Source organism: Takifugu flavidus, chromosome 1, assembly GCF_003711565.1.
Source record: "Takifugu flavidus isolate HTHZ2018 chromosome 1, ASM371156v2, whole genome shotgun sequence".
Taxonomy (NCBI): Eukaryota; Metazoa; Chordata; class Actinopteri; order Tetraodontiformes; family Tetraodontidae; genus Takifugu; species Takifugu flavidus.
In genome coordinates this window covers 14,227,527-14,246,362 of record NC_079520.1, presented here as the reverse complement: position 1 = coordinate 14,246,362, position 18,836 = coordinate 14,227,527, and the positions used below count along the sequence as shown (strand labels likewise).

The window sequence follows — 18,836 nt, the reverse complement described above, 5'->3', positions numbered from 1 at the left end:
TGCCATATTATGTTTGTTTTTATTGGCATTAGCAGACAGCAAACAAGGTTCAATAAATTCAGGCATGAGGAAGGGCTCAAGAACAAAACATGTCAACTTCCGGTACTTGTGTATGAGTTTGGCTGTATTTAAGTGACAAACATAATTTAAATATACATCAAAAAGTGCAAAAGAAATGAGGTCCAGTGCCATGCTGCATTTAAATACTGTCCAATACATTTTCCTCCCGGCATTTCAAGTAAAATCATACTGTGATGATCATCAAGTGGCTGCAGAGAAAAATCCAGCACGATTCGATGTCTCCTGCTGGTCGTAAGTTACTTTTATCACCTGTCAACTCAGTAAAAGATCACAACACACTGGAGCTTGTTGGTGGCTTCAGCAGAAACACTCTTTAACATTTACATACTTCGAATTTAAAAGTGTGCTTGTTGTGAGATTAAAAGAACATACTGCATAAAACAAATAAAAATCAAAAACAATCAGATGTACAGTACAAATCTGCTACTATTGCTACATAGAGGCAAAGGTACTTCCAATAACCTTGACGGTTGTTGTGTGTCAAGCGCTGCCAACTGGTGTGCAACATCAACAACCAAGGATGAGGAACGGTCTCACGGGAAGTATAAAAGGTGGGTTTGGTTCCAAGATATGAAAGTACCAGTATTTCCTCATGTTTGCCGTTTTCGGCTCTAAATGAAGGAAAACTATCTCTGAAACCTGCTCTTGGTGCAGAAACTAATAAATTAAGCACATACAAATGAATAGATAAGCAAAAAAAAAAAGGCATTTTCACAATTTAAAGGATAAAAATGAGATTCAACACCTGCAGTTTGTGTGTGTCACTGAGATACTGAACCTCAACCAGGCGCCGCATCCTAATGTGCTTCAGTATCACCGTTTATTACTCATGATGAGCAGGTGGCACCTAGCTGCCAATAAGGTGTGACCAGATCACTTCTGGTCCATTTGACCAAATACGATTCCACTCATTTTATTATAATGTGGTAAAACTATTAGAGGGACAATAAATGATGGACAAGTGCATTTAGCCTCGGTCTACAGCATCCTACATGCATTATAAACATGAATAACTGTCAGTCTGATCCCAGTTTCCCTGATGCCAACAGCCATGTGCTGATCAGAGCAGCCTTTTTTCAGTAAATTCCCTTTAATAACAAAGAATCAGAGCAGGAATGGAGAGTTGTTTAGAGATAAAAGGTGCAGCAGCAGAGAACAGAAAATTAAAAACAGCTCAACGCCAACCAATAAGAAAGAGAAATGGATCTAAAACAAATGGGTGGATGAAGAATTACCACGGTAACTTTGAGAAGGGAACTTTCTTTGGAAGACAGTTTTTAGGGTTTTTTGCACGGCCAACGATGCTCGGGCAAAATAGGTTTTGTCCAACTACGCCTACACTCTGATCACATCGTGAAGGTTTTTTTGGGAAATCTGCTGTGACATAAAGAAGCGGAACGATAAACACTGGCAGTACAACTAAAGATGAACATTTTCCTCAGAAGCTTTCCTGCCTCCCTCCTTCAAGAGTTACAGGCTAAACGTTAACGTCTTCATCTCTTAGAGGATATGGAGTTATGGGGAGTCCTAACATTACTGGTCACAACTGAAGATACTGTATCTTAAAATGCAATTTCACTGTAACCGCCATGAGTGGACGACATCTAAATCTTTGTGGGGGTCACATGAGAGTGACGAGCGGGGTGATAATTAGTCAGGATTCTCAACATTTAGTCCCAAAGTTAAAGAGCAACGCTGAAACGATCGATTAGTGGTACACATGTTTTTAGAGTGTGGCAACACTTGTAGTAATTACTGCCATTTTGTTCATTTAGCACAGAGATATTCAGAACGATCTAAATATGGACTCCATCTCGCTCCAATGTTGCTTTAAACTAAAGCAGACAAGGAATTTTATTTCATGATGAATTTTTGCCAGTAGGTGCCAGCAAATCCAACAAAGCAGACTTTTAACTTACATGTTAAGTTAAAAAAAAGCTGTAATCTCATAATAAAAGGACAGTGGAAGAGAATAAAACTTCTCCCAAATGAAATTCGACCTATTATCAGTGCTGACTTTGCTTGTTGTGGTTGTGGGACGAGGAACTGCGTGAAGAGATCATGACATTTCATCCGGTCTTGCCAGCCGGCTGCAGCAGCTCTTCAGTTGTTTGGTGGGTAAAGACGAGAACACCAACCTGATGTAGCATCGGCTGCTCCATCCTGAAGTCCCCCCCCAACCCTCTGTCATTAATCCGGGCACTTTGTCCAGCGTGGCCACCTGTCTTTTCCTTTCGCAGCGTGTTTGTGTGTGCTCAGGTGTCTTGGTACGGCAGGTAGAAGCCGTCGTCATCAGCTGACCGGAAGGACGACGGCCTCTTGTGGTGGAGTTCTCGGTGAACGCAGCGAGGACACGGCTGAGCTTTCTGCCGACACTCGGCGTGGAACACGGCGCCACATCCACCGCACCTGCAAAGACAGCAGGTCGACCCCGTTACCTGTTGTCATCAGGGTTCAGCGGGTAAAACCCCAACCCTGACTCCCAACAGGTGAGCAGCAGTTGGCAGCAGCAGGCTGGGGCGCGGATGAAGGACAGTGGATCTTTAACGTTAACACTCATTACAATTATTCCTCATTTTCTGGCGGAGGATCAGTCAACAGCGTCCAGCTCATCTTCAGTACAACAGATAAGGCCGGGGTCATCAAACTTCTTTTTAAGGTTTAAAACACGACGTGCGAAGGCGTCCGTGTGCCGGGGAGTGATGACATGTATCCCACTGGCCGTATCGCTCAGCTCCAGACCTCCAGCTCTTATCTCACCGCTACTTTGCTGTAACCGTGCTTCACTGATGTCGGCATGACTGTGGGTCATGTCAGCCATGGGTGGAGGGTGATCACGGAGGACAGACCGTCTCATTGTCACATCAGCTTGTCTCATTATCAAACAACAGATAAAGCTCTGCAGCAGAAATCAACACTCTGAGCACACAGGCTTGTCTGTTCGCCATGTTCTTCCCGCGACGGTTTACGTCCGCTCCAAAAAATAATCACCCTTAACACAATTTTTTTTAACTGAATTAGGAATAGAGCGATTAGGAATGATTTGTGAGAATCACTACCTTTTGATGGAGCTCTCCTGGAAGGGGTAGAGGACCTGACCGTTGTGGCAGAGCTCACAGATGAAGCCTTTCTCCCGACACAGGCTGCAGCTGAAAACGTGGGAGCTGGCAAACTTGATTACCTTGGACAGGTAGGGAGCCAGTTTCCCATCAATCACCTGCAAGGAGCAGGAAGGATGCAGATGAGTGATGGGACTGCACATCTGTGCCACAACTGCAGGGTCAAAAGCAGATGATGTGAGCGGAATCTTTGTTAAGTCCTGTGGTCTTCAACATCTGTCCAGATGACTGAGCACACCTGAGTCACCTCTCGCTTTCTCACACTGTACCAGATCATTTGCATGATAGAGTTTTATTCAATCTGCACTGGGATGTCCTTGGACATCACACTTCAATCAGAGAGTTGACAAATACCAATTCAACTCGTCAATCCAATTAACATCAACTGTTCTGATAAATCTTTTCAGCCCATGAAAATAGATTTCCTCTGCATAAAAGGTTTGTAATTTCTTAGTAAAATGCCATATTTTGTGTGACCTCTTAAATTCAAGCTTAGAGGCTGCATTTCAAGTTTGTGACAGATCTATTTGAAATCTGCTGTGAAAGAGCGAGACTGTGAGACAGAACAAGAGTCTACTTTCAGACACAAGTGCCTCCACCTGGCAGAGCCCCCAACCTCCCAATTATATCATCCTTCTGTTACCTGACAATGATAAAAGCACGAGAACACGAGACTGAGACGACGGAACCTCGGGCAAACACACCGAATAACTAAAACGGTGAATCATCACCGGAGGGCAACAAGCTTAAACCAACATTAATATCAGAAACTTGCTCCCACATAAGGAATTAAACCATATTATACTGGGAAAATGGCCACAAATGATTAACTGGTAATGTTAGTCAAAGTTTGTTTTTTTAAAATCACCATTTTCAAATGCACTTGATCATAATTATGATAACAGGTTTGTGTTCACACCTCCAGCCAGCGCAGCCAGGACCAGTCTAAGCTCTCTGATCCAGCCCAGTCCACATGACGAATGGAGTTGCTGATGAAAGCTGACAGGCTCAGTAATTAAGGCCTCTATAATTTGACTGGGCACAATCAAACAACTGGCAGAACAGCTCTGGTGGCTGACTGGTACTCCAGAGAGATGGAGGGAAAAGGCTCACAAAGACTGATGGCAACAACGTGACAGTGACTGAACACAGAAAAATGAAGTCATTTCCAACCAGAGTCAGTTGCTCTGCAGCTGATTAGCACATCTCTCTTCCTCTCTAGAAAAAGGCGTTAATCAAATTCCAATATCCCTGTTGTTACCGCTGGCTACTAATTTAAATGGTTTTATTCCCGGTACAACACACAAACGACCAGCATGTGAATTCCTCACATCCATGAACAATGAAGCGAAATATCAGCATTGTTTTGAGTGTCAGAGGCAATCTGTTGCAAAGCTGCACTATTAAGCGTCCGTTTGCCAAGAAGCAATTAGTTTAAAGTTTCAGTGCACAGATAACAATGTTGAAAACATATTTTCTTTTTACATTATAAACAGTTTTTAAAAGGTTTAACCATCATGGTAGAGTGAAGTGTTGTTACTCCTGTATAAACCTTAAGCACTTTATGAAATTCTGCTTTATACGATATAGTTTGCCTTTAGTTCTCCTTATTTTCCACTTGTACTTAGAAGCTTCTTCCACACTGGTAGTGACATCCTGGTAAATGAATCAATGAAGTGGAGGGTCGGTGGGTGGGTGAGTGACAGGAGAATTCTTTGTGGAATCACACTGCAAAGAGTCCAAGTCCTCCATGTGGAGGCTGTTCTGGGGTAACCCCTCCCCTTTTTTTGCTCCACGCAGAGTCTTTGTACTCTGACCCTCCTAATCCTCTAAAACTGCTGTTTAACAGTCGTTTGCCTGCCCTCCTGTCCACGTCCCTCTTCCTCCTCCTAGCCTCTCAGACACGCATACACACACGAACACACACACACACACACACTAGCTATACAGTCATGTATAGAAACAGATAAGGCTGTTATTACACCGTTAACCCTAGAACACCATCATCGGGTGACAACACTACATGCAGCTTCACTGTCTTTCTGTAGCAGAGCCAAAAAGTAAGACAGACTTATATATGTTATAGCATTCATTAATATCGCCTGTCACTTATTATTTCTTTGCTGTATCAAAGTCAGATTAATGTAAAGCATTATTTGTCATTGTAATGTTTCTATCCAAACTGTACATTCCACAAAAAAAAACCTTTGGACTGCAAATTCTGAGTAGATGCAATCACTGTAAAACTTTTGTTCCCCTCTTAATAGTCCAGAATTGACCTTTTTACACAGATTTAACAGGCTTGCTGGGCAAATTCCAAACAAGGCTGTACATCTCATCTTCACCTCACTATCACAGCCACATGCTGAAGGTGGGAAGAGTTCTGAGAACTTTTAACATTTACTGCAGAAGCACGTGTGTATCTGAAGTGTGAGTGGAGGAGCGGCGCACCAGGGCAGCCAGGGCGCCACTGTGGGAGGCCTGGTGTGAACACACGCATACTTTCCTTCTACTTTAGTCCTCGCACAAAACCTCCAGGAACAATGTGTAAAAGCAGCAGAGGAAAAGGGCTGGGTGTCTTTACACAAACATGTGTTTTGCACAAATGAACGTGTGCCTAATAGGGGATCTAGGTGGGGACCATTTATCTGAACATAAGCCGTCTAGTGCGGTCAGCGGTCTAGCCAGGGGTGTTCAACCTCCACTGACCTCTGAACTGGAACAAAAAAAGCCATGCTGATTTAGAGCATCATTTTATTCAGGAGCTGAATCAAAAGAAACAAGCTTGTTAATATGGAAAACCAATTAAGAGGCACAGCACTTCAGAGTCTCCACGAGGGGGTGGGGGGACAAGAGAAGAGGGAGTTAGAGGCTTAGCTTTTATGAAAATGGGTCCTAAAAAAATCACTACTTTGGGGTTTATGAGTAACTAAGAGTTTAAAGGGAAAAGAAAGAGTGAAGAATGTGCGCACACACGTGTGGAGCCTGTGTGAGGCCAAGGGGATGTTGGGAAGAATGGTGGGATGTCACGCTTTGTTTTCCTGCCTGTTGATTCTGAATGTGACCAATTAGTGAAGCAGAGAGTAACAGTGAAGGATGCAGAGGAGGGGGTCCACTTGCTTTTACCATGAGAGATTTCAGTCAGGCTCTGAGACAGGGAGGGGTGGAAAAGTGTGTGTGTGCGTGCACGCAGGCTTACACCACACTGAACATAATGACAAACAAAAGAACTTTTCAGTCATTCATGGCTGCCCTGCCCCTTTCAAAATCTAGAGAGTGAAATGCTGAAAGCGGACATTTTTCTTTAAGATCTCAGAATAAAAAGGATATTTTAATGATTCATTTGGTGCGAAGGAAGAAGAACATTCTCAGTAAAGTTTCCTAAAATCAGAAAACCAAGGAGATATTTTTTGAAGCTTCTACAGTGGTGAAAATATTCCCTTCCTTCTGAGATGTTGTTCTTGGTTTTAGGAAAAGATAACATTTCCTACAACCAAGGGTAAGTCACTGACGTACCAGCTCACTGCCAACCCTTCGCCTAGAATTGATCTACATCCTTACAATGAATTCACTACAATGATTGCATCTTAAACGGCATCTGTTGAATACATATTTAACACCATTAACCACAATATTAACTAATAAATGCCGTTCCTAGTGACACAGAAATATGGACGGTTCCCTCCTTCTGTGAAGAGTTTGTGTCTGTGTGCATACCTGTTGCAGGTCAGCCATAGAATAAAGGTGGATGTGTTGCAGCAGGTATTCCCTGGGGAATATTCTTTAAAAACACAAAAAATAAAATATTACAGCATTCTCTGAGACAGGCAGGACACTTATCCGTGTGAAAATAACAGTGCAAAACCCCCCAAACATAACACAAATAATCCGGGGCATGCAACGTTTCATATCGCCTGTCTATTTAGCACAACTATGATATCAGAGACGTCCTATCTTCCCTCCGTGTTATATCAGTTTACTAGGAAGATTCTACCCTCCCGTGGGGGGCACGTCACCAGCCTACCTTCGTCTGAGGTCCTCGGCAACAGTCGTTCGGCAGCTGAACAGGTAAGCCCGCAGCGACTGAAGCTGCTGACGGAGACGCAGGATGGTGTTGAGAGGCTTGCAGTGTTCATACAAACATGGGTTGAGCTGCTGGACATCCAACAGGGGTTCCTCATAAACAAATTCCAAGAACTCCTTGGCTTGTTTAGATACCTAATGGAATAGATCACAATAAACAAAAGATCCCTGAAAGCATCGCTACAGTTAAGTGCCCATTAGATAAAAACTCTTACAAACCACCAACTAATTTCACTACAACTGAAGACGTTGTGGGTCAGGAGAGCAGTTGGATACCTTGTGTTTGTTGGTATCCCAGTTGTGCAACAGACGAGCAGGGATCAGAAAGGAGTTGTCCTGATGGCAGCTCTGGCAGTAGTACCAGCCACTGTAGTAGCAAACCTTTGCCTTTCCATGGGAAATTCCAACCGGACATTGACACCCTGGAAAAACAGGTACGTGTGTATGGAACCAGTGTTATAACCAGTGTTTCTTGGATTTGGATTGAGGTGCATTTATCAAAACACGGTTAAAAAAAACCATTTGGGCCACAAAGAGATGACTTTCTCCTGTATGATCAGCCGTGGTCCCTCTACTCTTTGCCTTAGCACATGTGGCCAAGTAAAAGCTTGCAATATTTGCAATTTGGATGGTCCTGAAAGGGTTGGGCACAAACATGCTCCATCTTTATCTGGGACAGGCTCAAAAACAAAATGAAGCTGGATCTCAAGTTTTTGTTTTGTTTTGTTTTTTAATGCAGGTAGCTCAGTGGATTGATTTCGTTTCACTACTGGACATATATAATCCCACTACACCAGCAGATGTATGAAAAGAAACCATGAAAATGATGTTCTATGTTTACCAGAGGAAACTGAAAACGGACAACTGTCGTAAAAAACATTTACAGCTGAAATTATTTTCTATTTCTGGTGTGGAACTTTAAATTGAAATACATGTGCACCGCTATAAGCTGAAGTTATTCCTTAGGTTTCAGGGCTTTGGTTCTTCCAGGGGTCACAACGTGGCAAACTTCAGGACGAAAAGCTTTTCTAGAGCTAAGAGACCAAACAGATCCTCATCTCTATTCAGCTCAATCACTGCCCCACTGTTTGCTTTGTCTTCCCGACTCTTTAAAGTTAATTCTTCACCCAAACACCCAGAGCAGCTGTACGGCCACACACAAACGTATGGGCGCTGGGACAGGTGTCCCTTATCAACAGCATCTCAGGAGACGTGCGCGCTCTTTAGCCGCTGAAAAGTGGATGAGGAAAAATACACCAAAGATTGTAATCTAGCTGTTGGAAATCTGAGGCTGTAAAGTTAAAGACAAAGTAAAGGAAGATAGAAATAAAGAGACACGCATCAGCTTGTCTTCAACAAGATGGCCAGGAAAAGGTAGAAAACAGAATCACTGAAAGTCTGCCTCTAAATAAGAAGATAGAAACAAGATTTAACAATACAGAGAAGTTCTCACACACAAGCAATTAATCAAAACTGAATGATCATACCAGAATTGTCTGATGACAAATGAGCCACCCTGACGTATATAGACTCAGTGATTGATTTATCCATATTTATTCAACTATAATTGTTTTTCCACTTTATTTTCTGACTAATAATTAAAAAAATCATTTTTTTTTCAAGAATTTGTTCTTTTTATCCCAGAATAATTTCTATGGCACCTAATGTGATTTTAGCGCCATCTAGTGGCATCGAGTGTATGACATTTGGTTTCTAAGCTTCAACATACATTTAAATCACCAACTCAAATATTGATTACATCTGTGATGCACCCATGATTACACAGGGGTCATCAGGCACTGGAGAAGGTCACAGTTCAGGTCAACCCTGTGCCACATCATTGAAGCCTGCAGATAACTGGAACTATGTCAAATGAAGGCAACAGTATATCTGCATCTAAAAAAAATCTGAATAGCCGTTGACTGTAAAGAACAGTTTATGCTTCTGTGTAGCTTATGAGGGGGGTTTGTGTATGTACTGGCTCATCCTCAACAGCTGCAGACACAAACTACGCAGGGGGACCACAAGGTTCAGGGGAACATGACAACGTGTCACAACTTTTAGCATTTTGGCCAAAGTGGCCTGAATTTATTCACTATCCATTGAAAGTAAACAAAGACGCCTCGTATGGACCCATTTAAACCAAACACAGGGAATTTCTCACCTGTTTATCTTATTACTCACGTGTAGTGTGTTTGACTGTTCTTTGTAATGTGTTGCAGTGTGTGCAGATTGCAAGCCAAACACTTTCTAATCAAAACAACAGCAACCGGCTGTAAATACGATTGTTGTTGTTGCTCCTGTTCGCTTGTTTGGAGACTAGCGAACCAGACGACAGTCCCCTGAAGCATAGATGAACTCCATCGATGTAGGAAACACAGTCAGGTTGCTGGCAGGATACGCAGAAGCATAAAAAGAGCAGAATCCTAAATAAAGGGGAACGAGAAGGATCGCAGGAAGGTCTAGAACTCATATGCCAGTCTCAAGAATTGCGAGCCACAATCAGCCCTCCTTACAATCACATCTGCCCCACAGGATAATTTAAAGCCAACCATTAATGGTCTGTTATTATACAGTAAGTAAACCACACTTTCCATCATTCCCTGCAACAACTGCGGTGCCATTTCCTGTCTGTCCAGTGATTCTGATTAAATGCTTAAAATGTCGAACAGGAGTGAAGGAGTTTAGGTAAATTATATTTTCTCCATCTGGACACTTGCCAAGTACGTATGCTTACAGGACATTTACGTACCACTTTAAGTATCTATGTGGTTCTTATGAAAATTAATCATAATCCACAGCCACTGATCAACAACATTTATGATCACACTCATTATTTATTTTTTTAAACTGTTATACTGTATGTTTTTTTTTACATTTAATAAACAAATCACTAAAAAAGCTCCATTCCTCCTTCAAGAGAAACCACTCTGCTGCTAACTACTTCCTCAACTACTTCCTTTACATGTCTCTGATCTTTTACGATTCTTTCTGAAAAGTAGAGAAAGCGAAACAAAAGCAAAGATGAATGGCAATTCAAAGTGGCTCAAAGGTCCCCAGTTGTACTGCAGCTCTCTGTAGCGATCGAGGGACAGTCTGACAGTGTATGATGCAGAGAGAGGCAGAAAGAGGCAGAGTGGGGGGGCATACACAAAGTGAGAGGTGAGCGATGACAAAAAGGGACTCCAGCTTTCATCTGCCTGCCACATGTTTCAGACAACCACACCTCTGAGAGACCGCTGCAGTGTGTGTGTGTGTGGTGTGTGTGTGTGAATGGAAGTCTAAAGCTCTGAGCTTTGATGTGTCTCAATCGCACCAACTGAACACTCGAATGAAAACATGCACGGATGGAGAGTGCCACAATGACATCGGTAAGCGAGTGCTAGACTGTTTGTTTTTTTTGATGTCAGCCGACCTACACTTTCCCTCATATCTACCAATTAACACTCCAACCAGAGCCGCCTGTCCAACAGGTCCACGTGGGCTGTCAGGGGCCAGGGGCCTGAGAATGTGCTCCGCAGGTCACCAACTCCAGTGCACATTTTCTCCAAAGTGTGTCTGTATGTATGTGTGTGTGTGTGTGGTGTGTGTGTGTGTGTGTGTGTGTGTGTGTGTGTGTGTGTGTGTGTGTGTGTGTGTGTGTGTGTGAGTGAGTTAGTGAGTTGGGGAGTTTGGGTGGGAGTATCAGCCCGAAAGAAAATTTAGAAATGGCCTTCGAAAGGAATCAAAACTAATACCAACGTTTCACATGTTTAATTTTGTCGAATCCATTCTAAATGTGCGCGTCGCTCACAGCGCACGGCCATAGCTCACAGATGCAAAGATAGGTCTTGAAACAAGTTGAAAGAGTAATCTATGCAAATTAAAGGCAGTGTTGACATCAAGGGGTCTTGTTTAGATTAACAGCTCCATATATATTAAAAAGAAACGACAGAATTAATTATATGGGCTCATCTGATTTATATTGCAATATATTCATATATATATATTTAGTGCACAACTCTGGCATATAATTTTAACAATAAAATTCTTATAGTTCAAATCTGTCAATCATTTCACACACGATACAAAATCTGTCACATAACTCAATATAGACAAGCTAAAATTTAAGGTTATTTAAATGACTCCATATCTAAATTTCTGTTTAAGAACCATTACTGTTATGTCAATTCCAAACAGCCAAATTTTAACTAATACAGGTGGGGAAGGAAGTCACTAACAGGGAAAAGATTAAAGAATTATAGCGGTGAAAAAAAACAAATCAAAACAGCAGTAGAAGGGCTGGGACATTTTCTGAACAACGCTGAGGTGCTGCCAGTGATTTTCATATGTTGTGGTGCAGAATTTCACCTCAAAATAAAATAGGTTTCTTTTTCTAAATGAGCCGAGGCAATAATATGAATGAATTTGGCTCCATTTTCAATCAGTCCCACATAGAAATTCTTCCTTCCTTCCTTCCTTCCTATGTCACATTATTCCTGTTAATTATCATCAGCTGCCCTCTGAAGGTCTCCGTCCTTGTTCTTGTTTCCACCGGCCCTTTATTCAGCTCTGCATTAATATGCCAGCTGTTAGTAATAAAGGAGGTTATTATTCAAAGGCCTCCTGTGAGAGAGGAAAGCCCATTTCACACCCAAGGAAGGTAAAAGCAGCATCTATTCATGAGGCTGTCATGAAAAACCAACAAGGCATTAATGGTTCAGCTCACACAAAGACCAGTGCAAACCAAAGGTTGATCGTGATGAATGTGAGGGATCTCCAACACAGGTAAACAGAGATTTATGCTTAACTGGCGGTTAAAATGGCTCCATTCCAGAGAGTTTATAGAAATATGCAGGCCATGTGGTCACTCTGGGTATTGACTGTCAAACTTTAGATGAAAATAGGCTTGATAATAAATATATAACTATAATAATGAAGATGAAGCCCTGCAGCAGTCAAAGCGTGTATAGAATTGTGTGTTTAACTGAAAACCGTGTGATGAATTTACCTGCACACCTGAATCCCTGAGCAGTTAGGCCCTTCTCAGCAGCCAGGCAGGTCAGAATACTGAGGAAACTGGTGGTGACAGACTGACGTTTGGCTCTTTGGGCTTCTTGCTCTCTACCGTCCCTGGACGGTGCTGATCGCAGCAACACTCCTTCAAGGGCCGGGGCAGCTTTACCCGGGGCTTTATCTTCTTTCTGTGGAGGCCTCTGTGCTCCTACCGCTTTCCTCAGAGACTCCACCCACTCCTTGGCCTCCCGCTGGTCATCTGCACAAAGTCTGAGTATCTCTTTGGGGAAGACCATCTGGATGCAGAACCCTCTCTCTGTCCACGGCTCTTCCTTCTCTAGATCTCGGTCATGCTGCACAGCCATGCAAGAAGCCAGGGAGTACTGAAGGACCGGCTGGAAGACAGTCCCACACCCCTCAGCAGGGAAGGCCTGGAGCGTCGACGTCGTCAGAGCAAACGTGAATGTGAGCCAGTTATTCTGATCCATCAGCAGGTGAAGCACTCCAGCTTTGAGGATGCCCTGACAGTGTTGCGTTAACAAAGGGAGCGTGGTTGGCCGACACAAATTATGAACGTTCTCCTGGAATGGGGACTGCACTGAGGTGGAAATGTCACATTCGCCATCAGGCCCTGATGGAGAAGGTGATGAAGAGGGTGACATGGGTACAGGAAATCTGGTGACCTGTCGGTCTTCCACTCCAGAATTATACTGGCGGTTCTTCTCCCTCACTGGTCTGGCGGCCTGCACCTTCTCCAAAATCAGCCGTCTCCACTCAATGGCCTCCCATTTGTTAAATGCCCTCAGTTGGAGACACATGTTGTCAAAGAACAAAGCCTGGAGCGTGCGCTGATCAGGAGGTTGAGGCATCTGTCCATGTTGGCTGCATGGCGCTGGTAAGACGACGCTCTGGCAGTGTGACAGGGAGTAGGCCGTGAACAACTGGCGGTTGGCACTACTGTCCAGAATGTACAGCCGAAGTTCACATGGTGTCAGCTCAACGTGACAGGGTGTCCAGCGGCCCCAGGCATTCTCACGCTGCTCCATTTGAGCCTGCCTGACTACGCTGCCGCTGCTGCTTTTGTCTACTAAAGACACACACAGAAAGGAGAGGAAAAATGAAAACAGTCATATTTATGACTGATTCAAGTGTTCAGTACTTCGCCATACCAATTAAAAAAGGAAATTCCTTCCAGCAGTCATCAGAACTAAGTTTGTTAGAGTTTCACACACCATGCATTTTTGAGAATCCTGTTATGTAGATGCTAGTGAGTAAAGCACCTCATCAATCAATGGTGTCAGACTCGGACTGTGCATGTTAACAAACCTTTGCCAAGGGAAGAAATGAATATGTAAATAGGTTTACTTGAATCACTTTCGGCTAACTGGCAATCTTCATGCACGGGTGGGTTTAGATGAGAATTAACCAGGAAAACTGCTCTGTTCAATAAGCTGTCTTCAATGGGAATTTTCTCTCTGCATCAGAAAGACCATCCATTGTTTTTAGCTTCATCCGTTTTCAGTGTGGTGCGAACAATTTAGTAAAGAATTATAGTAAATTTGGTTTGACGCTGAAAGAAAGTGTCAAGGTTTCATGGACGCCTGAGTCCAAAACACTGCACCTTTTACAATTCTGGTACTGCAGTTTCAAATAGACTGTTTTAAATCTTTTTGTAATATAATAGATATTAGTCTTTACAAAGTCACAGTAGGTCAGATGTGGTAGGTCAGCTATCCCAGCAAGGTGGCAGCGATACGAGATTAACGCTGAAGCACGAGACTATCTGCACAGACTGAGGAGGACCAGGGTTCACAGTGAACCTGAGTAATGGAGCTAATGCCAACTAAATACATGTTATTCATAGAATAAAAACTTGGCTTTTGTGTCTGCAAGTGTGCCCGATGGGACATCACAACCATTTGGCAGAAGCCTATTTTCACTGTGGGTTTCTCAAAAAAAATAAAATAAAAATCCAAATGTCCTAACCGCAAAGCCATAAAAAAAACAACAACACACACACACACACACACACACACACACAATGTTTACTGCTTTCTTCTTGGTGGAGCTGTTAAAGCTGAACTTAAAACAACCATTTTCCATTTACCACCAAAACAATAACTAAGTAACTTTTTTATACATTACATGAAAGAAAACATACCAAAGCCTGGCTAAAATTGCCTTCTGCTTTTTATCATTGATCCCGTTCTCTCCTCTTGGGTACACTTCAAAACAGCCCAAACTAAATAGTCTGATGCCTTTTCACACATATGCTAATACAAAATAATCCTGCCAGTATCAGAAGGCGGATAATTGGGCTGCCTCTTCTCTCGCCTCATTTGAGTCCATTTGCTGACAGGATTACAGACTATTATCTCCAGTATCCCTGAAGAACTCCTTTGGACTTCAGATGGCCAAAACACACAAACAAATGGTGTGTGCGTGTGTATGTGTGTGCGTGTGTAATACTCTACCTAAGTGCAAACTGTCAAAGAACAGCTGTGTCGATTCAAGTTATCATCATTATTGCTTCCTCTGAGGACGTTTCAAGAGCATACAACCTGATCTGCAAATTTTCAATTCACTGAAAGCCTCTCGATGGCTCAGCAAACCTTCTGGTAAATGGACAGTAGATCAGAGCTCAAAGAAAAACTGCCCACATGTGTCTCACAGACATGGACCAGAAAGATTCTTTAAGATTAAATAAATTAGACACAAGGATGGATGAAGGGACGTAGCATGATATAAATGAAGTAAAGAAGGGGGCAGCCATTTAAGCAGTTCTGGAGATTGTGTAAAAGGGAAAGAAAGAGAATATCTCCACTCTCCTTTCCTGTTTATATCCCTTTATATCCCCAGCTCCTCACTGTTAGTGGGTACTATTTTATTCACATTGGTCTCAGTTACATGCTGGCATAATTGTGTCTCTCAATATAAGTCACTTTGGACAAAAGAATCTGCAAAATGACTGGAACATAAATGTAAATTGATTACCGTGACAGGAATCATTGTTATACTGTCCATGATTTTGAAAAAGTAAATTAAAGATGAATTTTGGGATTTACATCCTTTTTAAACCCCCCCCCCTTATTCTACCAACTTGAGTTGTTCAGTATATTGTAGATAAAAACTTACCCCCTTGGAAGCTGAGCATTATGTTCTTTAGACTGTTGCAGTCCACCGTCGGGAGTCCATTGTCTGTGTATGAAGACGGTTGGTGGTAGACATCCGACCTGGAGCGATTGTGTCCTTTCTTAAAAGCAGAGTTGGATGAGGCGTTGGTGCACTCATTAATATGGGTCGCCAAATCATTGGTGGAGCGTGCTCGGCTTCTCTTGCCATGTCTCAAACCCACCCCGAGTCCCAACGCACTGAGGCTGTTGGCCCAGGCCAATCCTAAAGGTCCCACTTCTAGCTGTTCTCCGGCCAGTAGGTTCCACACCCCACTGGAGTTAAGTTTTCCCAGCGCTGCACTGGAAGCCTCTTGCAGATTTTTGGGCTGCATGGAAGCCTGATAAGTTCCTGTCTGATCATGACTCACCCCTTGGCCCTGCATCCCATCCAAGCACTGAATAAAGTCCTCAGTGGCCTCAAGAGCTGGACTGATATCACCCACCATATCAAGCTGGTCAAAGTGATCCATGATGGTGCTACAAATCTTTCTACGCAGTTTGTTTTTAAAACCGACAATAACGTTTTAAAGGTAGCAGCCACATATCTAGCAACACAAACCAAATATCGGCTGAATGCAGACAGGACCAAGTCTTCAGTTATATAGCCAACAGTCTGGGATCCCACATTTTGACCAGTTTGGGTGGCAAATAAAGAAACATTTAAGGATTCTCCAGAAGTCATAAATATTTCTGTTCTTGTGGCCCCTCATTTGGAATGTGATGTCATCAAGTGGCACCTTCACTGTAAGACAGGGGAGACAGGAAAGAGGATGCATCAAACAAACTCTCTCTCTCACACACACACACACATGCAAAAATGGCTGCCACCTAAAAGGCTGTAACTTCTGTTAAAATCTGACTTAACAGAAAGGAGATCTGAGTGGGATTACTGTCATCCCTCCACTTTTAGCTTTTCCTCTTTCTTCTTCTCCTGCTTAAGTGATTTTTTGTATAAACAGCTTTATATACACTACAAAATGATTAATCAACAATATCAAATGAAGTAGTAAACAAAAAAGTGTGAAATAAGTCAAAAGATGTTTTAGCTTTTAGATTCTTCAAAATAGACACCCTTCATGAGGGAGTCCACTGAAATGGTGTCAGCAAAGCAAAGGGTGGCTCCGTTGAGGAATCTAAAATATAAAATATATTGAGTTATTTCACAACTTATGTTTGCTACATAATTCCATGTATCAACAATGTAAAAAGTAATAAAAAACACATTGCAAGAAAAGGTGTGCCTAAACTTTTGTCTGGTAGTGTATATATAACATTAAATCATTGTATCATTACAGTAAATGATGGTAACATCACTGTAACTATAGGAGACGACATCTACCAGCTGACAGGTCAACACTCTTTAGTTAGGCATCATCATTTTTTTCCCCCACTCAAACTTTGATTATGTTTTCGAGATTCCAATTTTTATTTGATCCACGTGGGAGAGATTCATCTATTTTAAAAAGCAAATTTATACTTATATTATATAGAAATGCTGGGCAATTTTTTCTAGAATCCAATTTTACAGATGACATGCATTGTCCTTTCAGTATGTGTAGGTATTGTTTAAATATTATCACTAGTACAATTTACTTGCTGGGACCGAATTGTAGTTAAATATAAGTATAATATAAAATGAAGTTACATTTTCAAATGTATTACGATGTTCTAATGCTATGTAATTTTGCTATGGGGACGTATACTGATTCAGGCCTCAATACCTTTATCACCCTCCCATAACATGCGGTCAGTAGTTAGACACAAAAACCTGCTTTTTCCGTGTAAATACAGTATAAATAATCGATCGTCCAAACTGAAAGAAGTCTACTGTTATTCCGGCATTTCAAGAATCGATAGCCGGCCGGAGTCGGTAAGCTAGCAGCTAACAATGGCTGATCTTGGCTCTGGAGAGACAACTACAACTTAAGACAGAAATGCTGCCACACTAAATCCAAAACTGTCTAGTATCAACACGCTGTAGGTAAGCTTCTTTGGCGACACTGGTGAAGCAAGGTGTGAAACAGCGTGAGACTCACCTTACAATGTTTACCTATGTCATTTTGACAGTCCGTCAGCGAAAAGCTTCACAGATAGGAACAAAGGCTGCAGGATAAAGGTTCCGCCCTGGGCAGCATCCTCCGCAGAGCGTATCGACACGTCTTGAAATAATACGTCTAGAAAATTGCTGTATTGATACAGAGCTCAATCTACTCAGATTAGATGTTTGGCTGCTTTATAATTGTGCGTTATGATCACGTATTTGTGCTTTTATATTTAGTGACACCAATATTGTTTTGACGCCATGTATTTTATAGGAACTAGGCGTGGCTTCCGGTCACAGCTGTTAGTCTGCCATCCATTTCTTAAGATTCGTTAGATACTATATATTCAAAACAAAATAAAATATTTATTTCTTCAAAACTGACACAGTTCACCAATTGGCAATATCAAAATGTAAACATTTCTGTTCATCCTCAGATGTCTTAATTTCTGTTTTCCTAAAAGATTTTTCATCAAACCAAATTAATAGGATTTCCACCTCTGCACCACTGTTATAGAATAATATACTCCAACTATAGCTTTATACCTCAGCCATCTATACAGCACCCTCTTTAATCTGAAGATGGGACCACCATTGACAAGCTGCGGGGTAAAAAACAAACCTGCATCTACAGGAGGCGATGATGATCCTGCCTTCCTCTCAGGGACACACAGCAGTTCAAGATGTGATTGTGTGAGACCATGTTAAGCTTTAAGGTCTGAATAATCCTCAGAAACAGATGTGAGATTGGAAGTTGATGTCAAAGGAGTTGCCTGGAATTTCTTTTGCAAATTGGAAGACACACAATCATTTATGATGCGTACACATTTATAATCACTACACTGTCTTTTGCTTGGAGTGAGCTGTGTTTATCCAGCCATCACGGGCTGTTCACCTGGGAAATGGACATTTCTCAGACAGCATTGATATTTTTTTCATTTTGACAAATTAGGATTGCAGAACTCCCCCCAAGGTTATTAGCAATTCATTCAAATATTTATCTAATCCAACAAACATAAGCAAAAGCCTGAGAATGAGAGCTAATTGATAAGGTCAGGTTTTTGGTAGGTTTTTGTGTCAACTGGACTGTTTTTCTTCTCTTTTGAAGACGTTTCACCTTCCATCCAGAAGCCTTCTTCAGTTCTAATTGATAAGACACATGTCTCTTGGGAAAATAGGAAATTCATTATTTATTTTAATCATTTTATTTATCTGTTGAGTATCAATATTCCTGCATTTTGTTGTCATTTCATTGTTTACACTATTTCATATTTTAGAGAGCTGGGAAAGTCGGAGTCTGGAGTCTGACATTCTGAGTACAGCGTCTTCATGGCTGAGTTTTGG

General features: G+C 42.0%; 1 protein-coding gene across 3 annotated transcripts; it reads right to left on the bottom strand.

Moving 5' to 3' along the window:
* On the bottom strand, nucleotides 1-17,625 carry plekhm3 (pleckstrin homology domain containing, family M, member 3). Of its 3 annotated transcripts, none has more exons than XM_057038529.1 (8): nucleotides 17,488-17,625; nucleotides 15,414-16,193; nucleotides 12,274-13,365; nucleotides 7,560-7,705; nucleotides 7,225-7,418; nucleotides 6,918-6,981; nucleotides 3,141-3,298; nucleotides 1-2,490 (listed from the first exon to the last, which is right to left on the bottom strand). In XM_057038529.1, exons 2-8 carry the CDS (start codon nucleotides 15,919-15,921, stop codon nucleotides 2,337-2,339), a joined length of 2,316 nt encoding a protein of 771 aa, XP_056894509.1. In that variant the 5' UTR covers nucleotides 15,922-16,193; nucleotides 17,488-17,625; the 3' UTR covers nucleotides 1-2,336. The 3 variants fall into 3 exon arrangements, with proteins under 3 accessions (XP_056894509.1, XP_056894526.1, XP_056894517.1); XM_057038546.1 differs by having other exon boundaries at nucleotides 17,502-17,524; XM_057038537.1 differs by lacking the exon at nucleotides 17,488-17,625 and adding an exon at nucleotides 17,173-17,472.
* Nucleotides 17,626-18,836: the final 1,211 nt, after the last annotated feature.